General features: G+C 46.0%; 1 protein-coding gene across 1 annotated transcript in view; it reads left to right on the top strand.

Moving 5' to 3' along the window:
- The first annotated feature begins 1,140 nt into the window (after nucleotides 1-1,140).
- LOC136988054 (vascular endothelial growth factor receptor 1-like) overlaps nucleotides 1,141-16,778 on the top strand; it is a 143,908-nt gene continuing 128,270 nt past the window's right edge. The window contains exons 1-4 of the mRNA XM_067285846.1: nucleotides 1,141-1,228; nucleotides 3,547-3,668; nucleotides 9,821-10,010; nucleotides 15,769-16,038. Of these exons, the coding sequence (XP_067141947.1) occupies nucleotides 1,177-1,228; nucleotides 3,547-3,668; nucleotides 9,821-10,010; nucleotides 15,769-16,038 (634 nt within the window). The 5' untranslated portion in view covers nucleotides 1,141-1,176. The remainder of the gene's footprint in view (nucleotides 1,229-3,546; nucleotides 3,669-9,820; nucleotides 10,011-15,768; nucleotides 16,039-16,778) is intronic.

Here is a 16,778-nt window from a genome sequence, read left to right as displayed (position 1 = left end):
TCGTCGATTTTAAGCCTAACGAAAATTTTTATAATAATCATCGAGGCTATCGTATCGTTAAAAATTATTTCTGCATTTTGTACAAACAAAATAAATACATCGAAGAATATAAAAACACGAAAATTATACTTTAGAAGCAAATTTAGTATCAAAAACGTTCGATTCGGCACGACACAGTCCGACCGAAAATCGTTCCGATTACCGGAGTTCCGATTAACGAGTCTCTACTGTAAAACGATAAATTGTTTAATAATAAAAACATTCCATTTACAAGATTAATTCCGTGGCCGGCTCCTTTTATATTTACTCCGGAATATTTAAAAAATATGCAAATATTGCGCTCGTATTAATACATTTCGAAAGCGGGAACTTACTAACTGTAATCGTTTTCTCTCTATTGTATAATAAACTACATATTCGACCACTCGACGGTAAATATATCGAGATGGCGTAACCGATAACGTTTACGAACGGTACTAATCCGATTCGGTCGATCGTCCCGGCTGTGATCGAACGAACGATCGATCGCGCCCACCGCTAGAACCGACAGGGAAAGTTCTTCGGAAAGAAACTGATTTAAGCGTGTGGATTTTCCGGGATATCTCTCGACTACCGATACTTTTCCCACGATAAAGATGCGCGGCTTTCGGTGCCGCGTTAGCCAGTGGCGGATTGGCGGGCAGGGAGGGCCGAAGATTAAAACGAAAACCGTAGTACCGGTCGGGCTATTTTTGCCTACGTTATATATATAGAGCCGACCGGGCACCGTCTAACGAACGGGTTCCACTTCCGGAATCGGAAATGGACTTCCCTCTCGCAAGGTCGACGACTCGACCACGCGGAGAAAACCGGGCGTATTTTTACGCGGCGAGAGGGAAACGGTAAAAACTGGCGGGAGCAGGGGACGCCAGTTCCAGCCGGACATCGGCGGCGAAAATGTATTTATTCTGGCGCACTAAACTGCTTTTGGGTTTACGCATTTACGTCGACCCGACGCGCGCTTACCGTAGTATCCCGCGGGTCCCGGGACGTTAAATTATCCGAAAGATCGGTTCCGCCGCCGTCCGGAACGACGGAGGAAGCGGCCGAGATAGAGGCCGACACGGTCGCTTCCACTCTGCCGCCGCCGGTGGCGCGGCGCTGGCTTCACTCCTCTGCCACCGCCTGCACGGGAACATGGAGTGCTTGCGCCCGTGGCTGTGGGTTTGTCTGTCCGTCGTCGTCCGGGGTGAGTTTTTCTCTTTTCTTCCCCTCTTCGCCTTTCCGCCGGGGAAAGATGCCGTCGGGCCCCGGCCCGGTCTTTCCCGGGTTTCGAGGCCGCCGGGCCCGGGGACTGGGTACAATTTACACGGAGGCGTCGACGGCCGGCCCGCCACTCCTTTCCTAGGCGGTGGAAAGGAAATTTACACCGCTTTATTATTTCGTTAAGGCCACCGGGCCTCCGTCGTGTTCTTAGTTATTTGTCGCCCGGGCTTCCTCCCACCCGCAAAAGGCGCGGGGCGGGTGAGTAACCCAGCCGAAGATAGGCGTAAGTTATCCACTCCGTTATAAGTCTCGGGACGGTAATAAATAGGTGCCGAACCCTAAGAACTTTCCTCCACTTCGACCCTCCCCTTTACCCGGCCGCGCGGTTATCGTTATTATCGCCCTTCCTCGTATTTCTCGCCCGTGACCGGCAAACACCCAACTATTCGACGGCCTCCGCCGACCACCGTCGCGCTATCCGCCGAGCCCGGACTCCCCTCCGGTAAACCGCGTGGTCGTACCCGATCAGGTGGTTACACACGGCTTTCGTTAAACGCTTTCGTCACGCCAGTTTCGTCCGTTTTTAACGTAGATAAAAGGTGGAGACTTCCGGGACCCGCGATATTTACTGGCCTCGGCCTATACGCCGGCTAGCGGTTTAGGAACGAAGACCGGGCTTTTTTCGTAGTACTAATTACGGGCCGTACGGGTGTTTCGAGACGTCGGGGTAGCGTTAACGGCGCCTATTAAATCCGGCGGATTTTCTAGGCCGACCGCCGACGTAACGGGAAAAGCGGAAGCCTCTTTCCGCCATAAGTCCGGGAGTTTGTATTTGGGGAAGGAGCCGATTTCCGGTCCCCGGCCGGGCCGGAAGCCGCCTTCCGGACATTTCGGTATTTGCACCCCCATTTCTACGAAAACGATAACGGAACGGAGCCGGATTCGTCCGCGCGATGAAGGGTCGTCCCCCGACCACCGAGGGGGGAAGGATTACGACCGGGGCGGGAGGGTCGAGTCCGGGTGGACGTCCGTTTATTTTCTTAACTTTGTGTACAGTTTACGCAGTTTATTACGTTCGTTTGAAAATTTCTCCTACGTTTCGTTTCTACTTACGATATTTATCGTCGGTAAAGCCGCGGAGGTGTCGAGGCGACAAAACACGAAAGTTTTTACTATTTTCCGTGCTAAAATAATCGCCGTTCTTTTCCATCCATCCCGGTATTTTTAAGTATTTTTTAAAAAACCGCTCGGACGAGTTAGAAGAACACTTTCTAATTAACAAACACGTTTATGCCCGTTACTTTTATTTATTTATTTGATTTTGCGAGTAAATGGAAAAGTCCCGACGTCTGCCCCGAAAACCAAGACAAAAGCATAGAATTTCCGGGAACGAACCGCTTTTCTTCGTTAAAGTAATTAACCGCGCTCGGCTACCAGGACCTTTTCCTCGGTCGCAAATAACCCTTAGCTCGTAAGTCTCGACCGTATTTATATTTATATTTACAAAATTGAATAATTATATGAAAAATATCCGTCAAATCGTGTAGCGTGCAGAAACGTCCGAGTTTCTGTCGGTCCTCGCCCGTCCGGGTTTTAAGGGGCTGGAGTTTCGTCGGTGGTCCGAAGAGGGGACGGGGTTTAATAAACCTCCGACAAACGGGAGGACAGAGAAGGAACGGGAGTAGAAGTTGGGAGAAAAATGCGGTCGTATTTACGGACGGGTCCCGGCCACCTCGGCGGGGGCGGCCGGATATCCCGGTCGACCCCGAGAAGAGGACCGGGCGACCGAGAATTAAGAAGGACTCCCTTCGCCCGCCAAACGGTACGGAAAAGCCGTAGCGGCCGGCAATTAATAAGAGGGAGGAAACGTCGACCGGACGCGGCGCGTTTATCCGGTTTCTTTTTTTAAGTAGTGGCGGGGTGGGAAATCCTCCGCTCTTCCCGTTCCCCCCTTCGGCCGACGGCGGGTGGCTTCCGGTACGGGAGCCCAGCGGAATCCCGCCCAGTTCCTCTTCGGGAGCCGCGGGAAAAAAAGCTCGCCGGCTCCTTCGCCCCGGGAGAGGGCGGCGGAGCCCGGGCGGGACCGACCCAATGGGTCCCGGGTAGAAAAGGGAACGGCGCCGGGGCTTGGATTAAGAGCCGCCATCTCCCAGGCGGCATTTTCTTAAAACGGACTTTTGATATTATTAATTTAAAAGTGGGGAAAAGCTCAATTTTCTGGTGGAGACCATTCGGAGTCAGTCGGCGCTTATCGAAATAAATAATTACGTTTGGGAAATGTTAAACGGCCGGCTCTTTCAGGTGCGTCCGGCTCCAGACCTCCGCTTCTCGACCTCCCGCCCGTCACCGACGTGGCCCGGGGATCCGACGTCGATCTGACCTGCCGAGGAACGCGTCCCTTGCAGTGGCTGGTGCCCGACCCGGTGAGTATCTTCCCTTCCTCCGCTCTCCTTACCCCGCCACGGCGGGCGCGGCGGGGTACGCGGGACACGCGCCCAGCCGATAAATTGTCGAAGAAAGGCCGAGTGTACGGAACGCGGATTGGCTTACTTTACTTACTTAAATGGAGCAGTCCATCCTTCCTGACAGTTCGTCAGGAGGTTGGTACTCCAACTTTATTCACGACCTTGCTTCGCATCTTGCTTTGCAAGGGTTTAAATACATACATGCGGACGTAGCCGCTATATTATTATCCCGACATTGTTATCTAATTTATAATTTATTTGTATCCGGATAATGTTAATGAGTTCGAAAGTTCACGCGGATTGGCTATCCCCCTTACCGAAACGGCAGAGGGTTCCCGCCCGCGACGGCGATAAACAAAATTCTTCGTTGCCGCGCACCGGCTTTATTACGCGGAGACCGGTGTTAGCCGGCGCCGTTTTTTCTATACACTTCTTCTCGTTTACCGTTATCCGCAATACGCCCGCGGGCTTTATCGTAGAAAAACCGTCGATTACGTCGTTTCCCCCTTTTGCGCTAAACGAATGGCCGAAAACGTCACCTCGCCCGACGTCGGCGCGTCGTAAGACGTCGGGGGTAGAGCGGTCGTAACGGTGTTAGCCCCTCGTTAATTACGTCCGTCTAAAGACGTGGATAACGTCGGGCACGGCCGAGACAACAGTTATTTTATAACAAATAACTCGTGTTGGAAACCGGCCGGGTTAACAATTGTAAGAATTGGCCGAAACACCCTACGGTATTTATTCGGTTATAAGCCCGCGCTCGCGTTAACCCACCCCGGAAAATAGAAAACAAAAATCGCTTCCGCCGGCCGGGCAGGTGCGGTACGTTTTTACCTTTCGATTAACGGGTCGAAATCGTCTCGGCATCTTAAATTTTCCCTCACCGGGTTAAAATTCGATATAAAGAAAGGCTTAAGCGGTTTGACCGGAAGTGGCCCCATCTCCTACGCCGGAAAAAACGAATAAATGCCGAATAGGGAATAGGAAACGGCAGGCGGGTACTATATACTCTGGACCGACCGAATATCTAGAAGAACTTTACTTAATGGACTTTTTCACATCTGTTTTACAAAAATGGCTATTTTTGGAAATTCTTGCCTACCGAGAAAATATCCGAGGGAAGCCTAAGCCCCGGGTGGGGTTCGAGTCGGTTCAGTCGTTACCGGTTCGTGGCAGGTGATATCGCCGGTCACGTCGTAGATCGAGGCTTCCGGCTCGAAATTTAGAGTATTAGACCCTACGTATAGCTTACCAGCTTATACTAGCGTATATATATATACCAGACCGTCATTTAATTAATGGTCTAATCCTCTAATCTCTAATGAAAACTCGTTAAATTCTGCGAGCGAAATCACTTTCCCGCCCGTCGCCGAAACTTCGCGATATATCGTAGGGGTCGCACCGCGTAACGCCAAAATCGCCACTCGGCAATATTATTATTAAAGTGGCAATAAAAATACGATACCGGCGGCCGCGACGGCGATAAACCCTAGTCCGCCGGTTTCGATACTCGGGGCGAAATCGAACGACGAAGTACACTCGGGGGAAAAACAGAATGTCCGGGTACGGTACGATGGGAGTCCCGCGCGCCACACACCTACACGTTACGTAGCGAGTTAGGACGGAGAAGTAGGAACCGACGTCGAGAACCCGAGGCAGTTTTGCGTAATGCGCCCAACGTTTCCAAACGGCAGATTTGTTATCGATCGACGGTGACTTTTTTCCACGTCGATCTTTTTACGTAGATTAAGACGAAATGTTCGACGCGACAGAACCCGAGAAACGCTGTTTAAACGTTATTCGGTATTATTCGTTAAAAAATTATTCAAAAACGATTGCTATTTCTAAGCGACGGCTTAACGCGTTACTTTTGCTTTCCGGCCTCCGAACTCGCCGGGCTGCCGGCGGCTGTATTAATTAGTAAGTAAAACCGGTGGCGAAAAAATAAAAACCGCCAAACGGTTGGCCGTATTTTTAAACTTTCCGGACGCATCCCCGTATATATATAGGCCTAACTTATAGGCATTCGATTGGTAAACAGAGACCGGATACGTCGCTCGGTGGCGCCGGAAAGTTTTAGCTATCGAGAAAATAATTTTTCTAGGCGAAATTAAGGAGTTTTTATCAGAGATTAGAGAACCGGACCATTAAACCTGGAGGTTTAGTCGCGTAATCCGCTTTGCTAGGGAAAAGGACCGTTCCTGGAAATGGAGCCAGGGAATTTTCGGGGATTTTCCCGGTGCGGTACGTCTTAATCGTCTCGAATACGTACAAATTTCGATACTTAAGTGGCGAAAAATGGTTTTTAATTTATCGTAGGCGCGAGAAACGTTCGAACGAGGGATAAAACTTCGCTTAGGGGCTACGAATTCTAGGAGAAACGAGCAATTATTTCGGCCCGGTATTGTGACGCGGTGGCGATAATTGTTCGGTTTTTAATTAATTTAATTTAAAACGTACGCTCTTCGCCTCGAAATATTAGTGGCTCGCGTCCGTACGTCATTCTTTTCCTTTAACGGTAGAGTCGTGCCGGTCGTCCATTAACGCCTCTCGGGGAAAATTTCTACCGGAAATAAGGTGTCTCTCGCTTTGCACGGGAAGTTCGTATATAGTTATTCGTATATTGGGGCCTGTCGTCCCTAAGGTTCCGCATCCGGTCTCGTATTTCGTTTATCTAACTCCGTTCTCGAGATTAAAGAAAAACGGACGGACGGACGGACGACGGTGGGAGTTTATAGGTCTACAATTTTCCTCAAATTGCGGCTCGAAAAGCGTAATTACCCGGGAGTACCGTAGTCGAGGCCTTCTTTCCGACCGGACCGAAATATGCGATACAATTACAAATCTAAAGAGCAGTACGCCGGACATAGACAATATTAATATCGAAAGACTAAAAGAAATAACTCCGTGTCTTTTTCGCATTTAATAAGTAAGTCGTTTCCGGCCCGATCGAATCGTAATCTTGGCTTAGCAACTCGCGAGAAAAAAGGTGCCGAATCGGATATCGAAAATTACGCGCAGATTATTATAATTCCAGTTATAGCAATTATGTCATTAAAAATAAAGTAATTCGTAATAGTCGATACGGCTATAAAACGAATTTCTCCACGACCCACGCTTCGTTACATTTCCAGCAATTATTTACTACGGAACTCGGCAAATCCCCTCTCGGTAGTATCGGTATTCGTCCGTGTCCGTAAAGCTTTGGAAGGTATCGAGAATAAATCGAAAAAATATAGGATCGAAATCGAAAGTATTACGCCAAAGCGAACGACTGTATTTCAAATTCGTGTATATCTAACACGGGAGCCCTACGGGGTCCATTTTAGCTTCCTCGTCGTTTAATATTTACGGCAACGACCTTTCGAATTTCTCCCACAAACCAATTTTATAACGTACTGTACGCGGACGATATCGTAATATCGTACTCGGATTCGCGTACAAAGGATATTCCAGATAATTTAAACGGTATACCGGTATTTAAAGAAACGAATACTCCGCGCGTCGATACGGACGGGACTAAATTTGCACCTTTTCCGAATAAATTTAAACGTACCGTACCGTACGCGTGACGACGGATGGCAAATTAAAACGATAAGAAAATCGGCCCGGTCCGCAACTTACGCTATTTAGGCATTAAGGTAGACGATAACTTTCGTCGGAATCTTACCTCGGCCCGGGCCGAATTTACCGGAAAAAAAGAAAAGGACACGGCCGTTATTAAATTTGAATTTAATTAAACGTCTTTACCGTACTCGTATCGAAACAAAACTTAAATACGGAATATCGATCGGGTTATTCGCAGTTTATTTAAATTATAATACGGGTTTACGTCCGCGTTATAATTTAAGCAAACTGCGAATACGACAAAATCGTTTTATCGGATAGATCGATAATTTCGACTACGTCCACCTCTATATCGAGATAAAATTGATAAAATATCGACTTTATATAAAAGACCAGAACGAAAAACGATTATTTGTTGCGACCGGATTTTGGAACGGTTTAAATGACGAAACGAAAGAGTTAAGCAATTACGGACTTCTTAAAAGAAGCCGAAAAAGCTTATTTCCATTTTGCGTATATAGGCCTATACGGAAAGAGAATAACTTTTCGGCTATAAAGTACACGTCCCGAGACGTAAAGCGGGTGCATCGTCGAACTGCACGAATCCCCGCAAACGTCTAAATATTAACTTAACATCGACCATTTTTACTTCCTTCGTTCGTAACGTTTATTCCCGGTGGGCAATTCCTAACTTAACGGTCGTTCGTCTCCTTCCGTCGGCCGATATCGAATTTCACCTTTATTTGGTTTCTATTTATCGAAAGCGACAAAACGTTAACGTCTATCGAAAAATAGCGGCGTGGCTCCGTCCGAGCCATTCGTTCTCGTTTTAATTACGTTATAAGTAGGTCCGTTTAACGCCGAAATTTTACAGTTTTAAACTTAATCTTCGCGGGTCGTCGGGCGCTTCGATCTTATCGAAAGCGACGCGCCCGAAAACAATTTATAGTCTTTCGGACCACTACTATAATAGAACACCTTAATTTTGCTGAGAAACATATATTTTATTCACAAACGTTTTCAACCTGATTAACAGGTCATCCTCAGGTCTACAAAACGATAATGGAACATAAACGTTCCATGTATAGAATATAAATATTAAAAAGTTCACTGAAAACTCATGCTAGAATTAGTTATTGGAAAACTATTAGTTATAATTTTTTTTACTTTATCTTTATTTTTATTTATTCTCTTATATATTTTAATTTTATGTTTTATTCCGTTTCTATGGTATATTTTTTAAATTCTTGTTCTAAATTTTGATTTAAATATTTATATTCTATACATGGAACGTTTATGTTCCATTATCGTTTTGTAGACCTGAGGATGACCTGTTAATCAGGTTGAAAACGTTTGTGAATAAAATATATGTTTCTCAGCAAAATTAAGGTGTTCTATTATAGTTGTTTAATTGCTGAGCTCTTTTAATGATATAGTCTTTCGGACCGCCAATAAAATCGTTAAGTTTACCGCGCCGATATAAAGTACGGTATAAATGTCCGATTAATAACTAACTTTAAAACGCCAACCGGACCAATTATCGTTAAGTTATTTATTAACAGATTTTTAAATATCCCGTTAATTACCGTCGGAGTAAACGAAACCGCAATTTGTATTAATTATCGACTTATTAGCCCAATTTTCTTAACACCGCTTAATGTCGTCCCAAACTCGAACGACGACGTTTGTAATGCGAAGTCTGTACGGGACGGGACCGGTCGGGTCCGGTCCAACGATTCCTACAAACGATACTCACCGCCTCGACCGTCGAACCGAGCTCCGGTAGAGCCGGATTTTCCAAATTTTACCGATAAAAACGGCGGTATCGGCGAACGTGACCGGAAAATTTTTCGGTTTTCGGCGGCGAATTCGAAGACCGTCGACTGCGGGCTTTTGTAAATGGCTTACGTTCCGCCTTAAAAACGATCGAATTTAATTCGGACTATTCCGTTAATAGGATACGAAACGGCCGACGTCCGATATTTTATATCGCTTCCGTCTTCCGCGCGAAATTATGCCCGACCGCACGCCGGATAAGTCCGACCTACGTCTTTTCCTACGGCGAGTCGGGTGCGAAGCCGTAAAAACTGCCTTTTTCCCTTAACGAGACCGGATCGATCGACCTTCCGGCGGAATCTTCTTTCTCTTCCCGCTCCGGTCCGATTCGGGCAAGAAAGAAGAAGAAGGCCTATTCGGGCGGAGGCGGAAAAGGACGGGTCTTCTTTTCCGGAGCGAGACGTTCCTCCCTTTTCGTCGGCCGGGTCCCGTCCGGCAGCCCTTCCTATTTTTCGGCCAGAATTAATTACTGTCTTTGGCGTTAACGGGCGGATTTGTCCGAATAAAGGTAAACGAACGGCCGCTTTAAAATACCCCGTCCGGTACGGTAAAATAATTATTCCCGACTCTTTGCATCGGGTCCGCGCTCCGCGGAGACCGAAGGCCGAGGTAAAATAAGTGGCCGCTAGAAAGGGTTAGGGCGATTATCGTTTTATTAATCGAAATCCGGGGGAAAGCCCCGAACTAACCGCGCCGTCTGTCCTCAGGAAACCTCGGAACGCTCCCGGCGAAACGGCAGCGACCGGTGGAATCCCCAGGCCCGGGTGTACCAGTACGGCAGCGTCTACCAGCTGAGTCCGGCCGAGTACCACCACACCGGATACTACACCTGCTGCCACCGAGGGACCGACTGCCGCTCGCCGGAAGACGCCACCTCCGTCTACCTCTTCGTCAACGGTGAGTCCGAAATTCTCCTTCCCTCGCCGTCCCGCGCCGAACTAATACGAAAATGCGACGCCTCTTTACGTTCCGAATAAAGGCGGATTATAAATTTCGGCCGCCGAATATTACGAAACGAAGACGATAAAAGAAGAGGAAAATTCGATAGTTTTAAAAACCTCCCACTTTTCCGGCAAAACCATTTAAAATTACCGGATTTTATTTTTAAAATTTTTCGTATTATTAACTACTATAAAATGGCAAAAAAGTTCATTTTTGAGCGTAGAGACGAGTTTTATATTTAAAAAAACGTCGTAAATGCGAATAACCGGTAAAATTCTCGTTCGGACCCCTTTCCGGATACCATACGCGACCCACCCCCAAATTTTCGACCACCAAATTTTAATAGCGTGGGTGCCCTTATACGAGAGACGGCGTGCCGAATTTTCTCCCTCGGATATTCGGCGAAATAGATGCCAACACGCGCGCACGTTCTCGGGATTTGGGGAAAAAGTGAACTGTTTCCCGGGATATCCCGAGATAGAATTATTTATTTTCGAGACGTACAAAATATCTCGAAATCGAATGATATTATCTTTCGTTTTTTAAAGTAATTTAATACGTTCCGCAACCCCCAAAATCAAATTCGTAACGCTGCGCAAATATGGCCTATATATTAAAATTACCCGGGAACTACGTAGAAATCTTCGCAAATAGAAAACATTTATCGAAGTTTGTCGGAAACCGCTTACAAAAAATGCCTTCGAATCGAGTCGAAAATTTAAAGAAAAAGTCAACTTAGACGGAGCTTCCGACTCGGAAGGTAACTCTTGCTTTTTAAATAAAACGTAATACAAAATATTATTGTAAATTTCCGTAAGACGGTCGATCCGGTTATTGTTTTAATAACGAGAACGCCCTTTCCGATTCGACGGACGCGTCTTAATGCGGTTAACACCGGCCGGATGTTACGGGTTTTTCGCGTAGCCCGGAAGATTTCGACACGCGTCGCCGTCGAGTATTCTCCGTTCGTCTACCTCGACCGCTTTAACGGCGGTATCGAGCTTACGGCCCGACGATTCGGCGGTCGGTTCGGCTTTAATAACCGGGTTTACGAGCAAAAACTCGGTATTCGCGTACTTTATACTCGTCCGTATCCTCGCCCGATTTGCGCCACCCGGCACGTCGCGGTTATCGAAGCTACCGGGCACGGTTCGAATCGAGACGGCATCGGCGCAATCATTCCGGATACTAGCCGTTGCCGGCAAACGCCGTTTACATTCGGTATTTCGACCGCCGAAGTAATCGTTATATAACACCTACCGCCGAGAAAACGGACCGTTTTCGATTCGATCGATTTTCTGCAACGTTTACGATCGTTCTATAATCGAAAGTCCTGCCGGCAGGCAAATACGTATCGTTTATCGACAATCCGTCGGACGTCGTAACGAGCAACGATTTAAAAGACTAATAAGCGGGCTTAAAATAAATACTAAGGTACTCTGACAGTTTACGAGTTAATCGTACTTTCTATTTGCAAAATTCCCTCGACCTTAACACAAACAAAGAAAAAAGTGAACTTTTAAGAAATTTGCTGATAGGGTTTCTCCAACGGGATCCCGAGATCCCGCTCGAGAAACCCGGATAAAAACATCACCACTCCCACCACCCGGAAGGTCGAACGTCGCGCCGTTACGGTATTATAATAGTCGAGAACGTAACCGGAAAGTAAAATTGCTAGGAGCGAGCGGAAGGTGGCCGGAGAGACGCGCCGGGACCGACGGTTAATAAACGTGGCGGTTCCCCGCGGCTCCTACCGACTAAAAGGAGAACCGGAGGCAATCGAGTACGAAAGAAAGTAAGAATTTCGGACGATTCTAATATCTTGCGGCGTTACGTCACGCTAACGGCCGGGAAAGCGAAACGTTCTTAAAGATATTATTTTCTCTTTAAAAGTAGCCCCGATTTTATAGGGGCGAGAATCGCCGTCGGGCCCGGAAAAAATTCCGGATTGGAGACGCTGGCGGCCCGACACCACCGATAAACCCGTTCGAAATATATGCCGAGGAGCTGGCAAAAGACGCCTGGTTAAATTTATTTCGGAGCAAATTAAATAAGATTTGCGGAAATATTTCGCATTTTTAAATAAACGGTAATATTTGCCGCGGTGGACGTTACTAATTTAATGTACCGTACGGTACGGCGTATACGTGTACTATACGTATGTCGTAGCCACGTGCGGAAATTTGCCGTTTCCCCCAGCACCTGCGCATCCGGTAATAAAAGTTTGTTTTCCGGTCGCTGGTAGAAATGCCCGCCCTACGGTATTTCTAGTCGCGCAAACGGGTGTGGGTTTCGGCCTCCGTCCGACCAAACCGCCAATTTCGTGCGAAACGAAACGGTCGAGCGTTTTTAAACTTCCGTTCCTCGTTCCTTTTAATAAAACCCGCACTTTTTAAGTAAATACCGTATACGTACGCAATATTGTTATATATTAATTATAGCAAAATAATTTAAATAAATAACTACTTTTACTTTCCCGGCTGTTACGTACGTAACGCGGGAAAGTATCGGAATCGTGTCAAATTTCGTCCTCCGACTTTTTCGCCAATCTTTTCGTTTCGAGACCCTCCGAATCCATAAAATATTTAAAAAAAAACGGGAAAATTTCGTGGCTATGTACCGGTGTGTAGGCTATATGTATATAAATACGCGTGCGTGTGTAAGCGTAGGTGCGTATATACTCGTTTTGGCGTCTATTTCGTTTAGCCTAATATCTCGGAGTTAAGATCGAGAAAAGAAATTTTTACGGTAGCTTGTATTTTTGCCCGTTAAAGGTCGAGGGGGCGAGAAGATAAAGAGGATAATCTTCGTAACTCGAAACGTCGAAAGGGATCGGACTTAGCGAGGATGTCGTTCGTTATTAACGTTTACAATTCTTTACGAAACTCGTCACTATTTATCGATTAACAAAAAAGAACGGCCGTACATTAAGCGTTTAGCCGGCGGAAGAAGGGGGGGAGAGAAGAAGGGAGGAAGGAAGAGGAAGAGATAGAAAAAACAGAAAGGATGGATCCTTCCGAGCGGCGTACGGTACGTAAAGTTACTACCCCCTCTACGTTTAACGTTAGTGCGCAGTTTTTAGGTTTTCTTTAGGCCGTGAGTCTAAAGAAAACTTTAGGCTAAGTCCTACGTGGCAACGTCAACGACCGCGGGCGGAAAGAATCTTTGTACGCGCTTCCAACTCGCGAGCGAACTTCTGTCCGGAGTGGACGCGTGTTGTTTACGAGACGGCGGCCGGAAGACTCGGTCGAATTCTACTATAGAAAATACGACAAGCATTAAAGCGGTAAATGTTATCGCTCGGTAGATACGCAACAAATATAAAGAATCTTCGTAGAGTAATAAGTTTAAAAAAGTTTTATTTTTAAAACCTTACTTTTATACAAAGTCGGAAATTATTAAATTACGTAAAAGATTATTAATTAAAGTACATACAACATATACACACAATTTATTTGTCGTTCTGTTTTTATTTATCTATAAAATTGGCCATTTTCTTCTTCGCGAGCGACGATCAAACTCGCTCGGTAGCCGCTTCCTGCAGGCGCGTGTAGAAGCGTCATCCGACGGTGGCTACGGGCTAAACGCCTTTACCCGGACGCGCGTAGTGCTCGAATAGTTTGCCGCTCCGCTCGGAAGCGCGTTCACCCCCGCGGTCGCCGGACGCTGCCGCGTAGGACGTAGCCTTAGTCGTAGCGTACGCCGATAAGGGGTGCGGCTACACATAATCTAGTGTCGGCCGTCGGGAAGGTCGGAGGAAGTCGGACCGCTCCTTCCGGCAACGGGTCGTCGACCTACTCACTCGTCGAGGATGGCCGTTACGTTTCGTTACGCGTTACGCGAGCGGAGGAGGTCGGTGGAGCCGACGATAAGACGTCGGTAACGGTCGAGGAACGGTTATAAAATCCCCACCGACTCCGAGGTTGGTTTTACGAGTCATTAGGGGAAATACGGTAGAAAAACAATAGTAAAAATTCCGGATTTCACACTAAATACGGTATAGATTAAAGCTTAAAACTAAAGCGAAAATTCAAATTTAATACTAAAATTGATACAGAACCTAGGCCAGCGAGCCCTATAAGAAGCGGAATAACAACCGAAACGAGCGATTATTTATCGTGACGCGGTCGTAATGCCGGGCTGCAATTTTTAATCGTTTTTAAATTTATCTAATTTTAAACACTGTATACGGTTTCCAACGCCAATTTGTAGCGACTCGCCCCCGTACGTCACGCTTTACCTTTAACAAAGGAGTCGTGCCGGTCGTCTTCCACTCTAACACTTTTCGGGAGAAAATTTTTGAATCGAAATAACGCGATTTCCGGATTGCGTGGTACAGTACGTTCGTATCCGGTCTCGTCTTTCGTCTATCTAACTCCGTTCTCGATATTAAGGACGGATGGACGACAGCGGGAATTTATAAGTCTACAACGGCAGCCCAAAGTTAAATTTTAGCATAACGGTTTCTTTTTTTTAATTTGTAAGGATCAACGACCATTAAAAGTCGATTACTTTTTCCGAATCGAGTTCGAATTTAGGTTCAATTTCGGGTATGGATCCGTAAAACCGAGGCCGGGGATTGCGGTTAGCTTTAAAAACCATCTCGTAATCTGTCCCGCACGTGGCTACCGGTGGTAAAGAAAGGAGAAATCAGACCAAAATGCAGCCGTCGACGCATAAACCACTCGAAAATGTTACAAAGACGATAATTTCGACAACTTTATTTAATAAGTCGTCCGGTTGGAATTCGAAGAACCGTTTAAAGCACTTAAAAAAAAAAAAAAAAAAGCAAAATGAAGACATTGCGGCGAAGTTTATCGATCGACTTTGGAATTAGCCGACGATGCGAGAGTAGAACTGGCGTTTACCACCGCGTAGACCGAGTTTTAACGCTCTTAATAAGTGCGAAGCGGATTACCGAAAAAGAATATTTTCGCTTTCCCGGCTGTTATAACAGAGGGAAAATACGACTCCCCCGGATTTATACATTTTTGGGCGTCGAGAAATGCAAAAATTACCGGGGTAATTTCTGTACGCGTGGATGCGTGTGTGGCGCGATTTTGTTCGCCCCGTTTGAGGCTTAACTCCGGTGCTTTTTGTCGAAAATTTCTGAAATTTTGCGGGGAGGTTTGTGTATTTTAAGAGATCGATTTTATTACATTTCGACGGTTAAAGATCGAGGGGTGGGAAATAACGGAGGTGGTGCGTATCTCTAGTAGGATCGGACTTAACGACGAATTTACCGGCTATTAGCGTTTACGATGTTTTATAAAAATCGTTTCTATCCCGAAAATTAAGCCTTTTGCCATTTTATAGAAGTTAGAGATATAAATTTTTCGAGATGGCCCACCGAGATTTTAAACGTTACAGGGGAAATTCGAGCGACGGGCCGCCGTTTGTTTAATTGTTCCGCGCGAGAAAAAACTGTAATTTATTTAACGAAAACGTAGTTAACTCGATCGTAAGTATTTTAACACGTAAATTAAACTTACTTAAAATTAAAACTACGCTCGTATTACGTTATTACCGTATATTACATTTAGGTTAATTTAAATTTCGTAAAGTAAGGAAAAGGTGTAATTTCCCTAAAGGCAACTTTTGGGAGTTTAGAGACTCGGTTACGTAGAAGTTTGTAAATAAAAATATGCAAAATCTTTAAGTTTCGGCGGCGGAGGAGAAAGCGAGATTTGAAGGTAAGTGTCGAATATTTCAGATGCGAACAACGTTTTCGTCAAGTCGGTGCTCGTCATTCCGGTTCATCACGGCAAAAAGACCGTCCTGCCTTGTCGTCCCACCTTCTCTAATTTGAACGTCACCTTGTGGAAAGATTCCGAATACGTCCCCACCACCGAAGATATATTGTACGATTCTAGAGAAGGCTTCGTTTTAAATTTCCCCACCATATTTTTTAACGATAATTTTTATTGCAAAGCCGAATACGGAAATGTCACCCACGAAGTAATCGTTCATCTGATTTACTTTGGTAAGTGTAATATTCCTATAATATATGTCTTTGTATTACGGTAATGACTCGGAGACTCGTCTAATCTGCCCGATGTCTTCGCGACGGGCGGAGAAAAGTTTTGTTTTATTAACTCTAACGTTAAATCGTTTTAACTCGAAGGTTCGTTTAGTGTAACTATATATAAATATACCGTATCTACGGCGAACGTGGGATAGTAACTAACGCCATCCGTCGGCTTCGACCGGTCACTTTTAAATTAATTTTATTTTTCTCGTAATAATATATGTTAAATAACACACAAACATGGGCGCACGTAAATGTAAAGTTCATTTTTGGTGACGGAGGTCCCGGCTCTTCCGAAATTCCCGTTTTTTGCCGTAAAGTCGCGTAGTTTCATTTGTCGGTTTTTTCTTTCCTTAAGCAAACGTCGGTAGCGGGAGATGGCATTTGCACTCTGGATCGTTCGCTACGGTTCGATCGACGATTTCGGTTACGGTTACCAAACTTCTACCGGAAATCTGCGGAGAAATTCTGTGGGTTGTTCGTTTTCGGAATGAGTATTTTCCAGTTCTACGCGCATTCCTCGTTCTCGAAGGTCGTCGTAGGCTCTTACGAGAAACCCGCAGTAACTGGCTGGTCTACGTCTCCCAGTCTCGATGTATCGATTAGGTCGACGATACGGTCGCCTGTAGGTTCTTCTCGTCGAGAGTTCTCGGATGTCTCCGGCCAGAATTTGAAGAACGTAATATCCAATACGT

This window comes from Centruroides vittatus, unplaced genomic scaffold (genome assembly GCF_030686945.1).
Source record: "Centruroides vittatus isolate TY-2023 unplaced genomic scaffold, ASM3068694v2 scaffold_3046, whole genome shotgun sequence".
NCBI classification, from domain to species: Eukaryota; Metazoa; Arthropoda; class Arachnida; order Scorpiones; family Buthidae; genus Centruroides; species Centruroides vittatus.
Note: the sequence above shows the minus strand (reverse complement) of the source record. Positions and strands in the feature narration are given on the sequence as shown.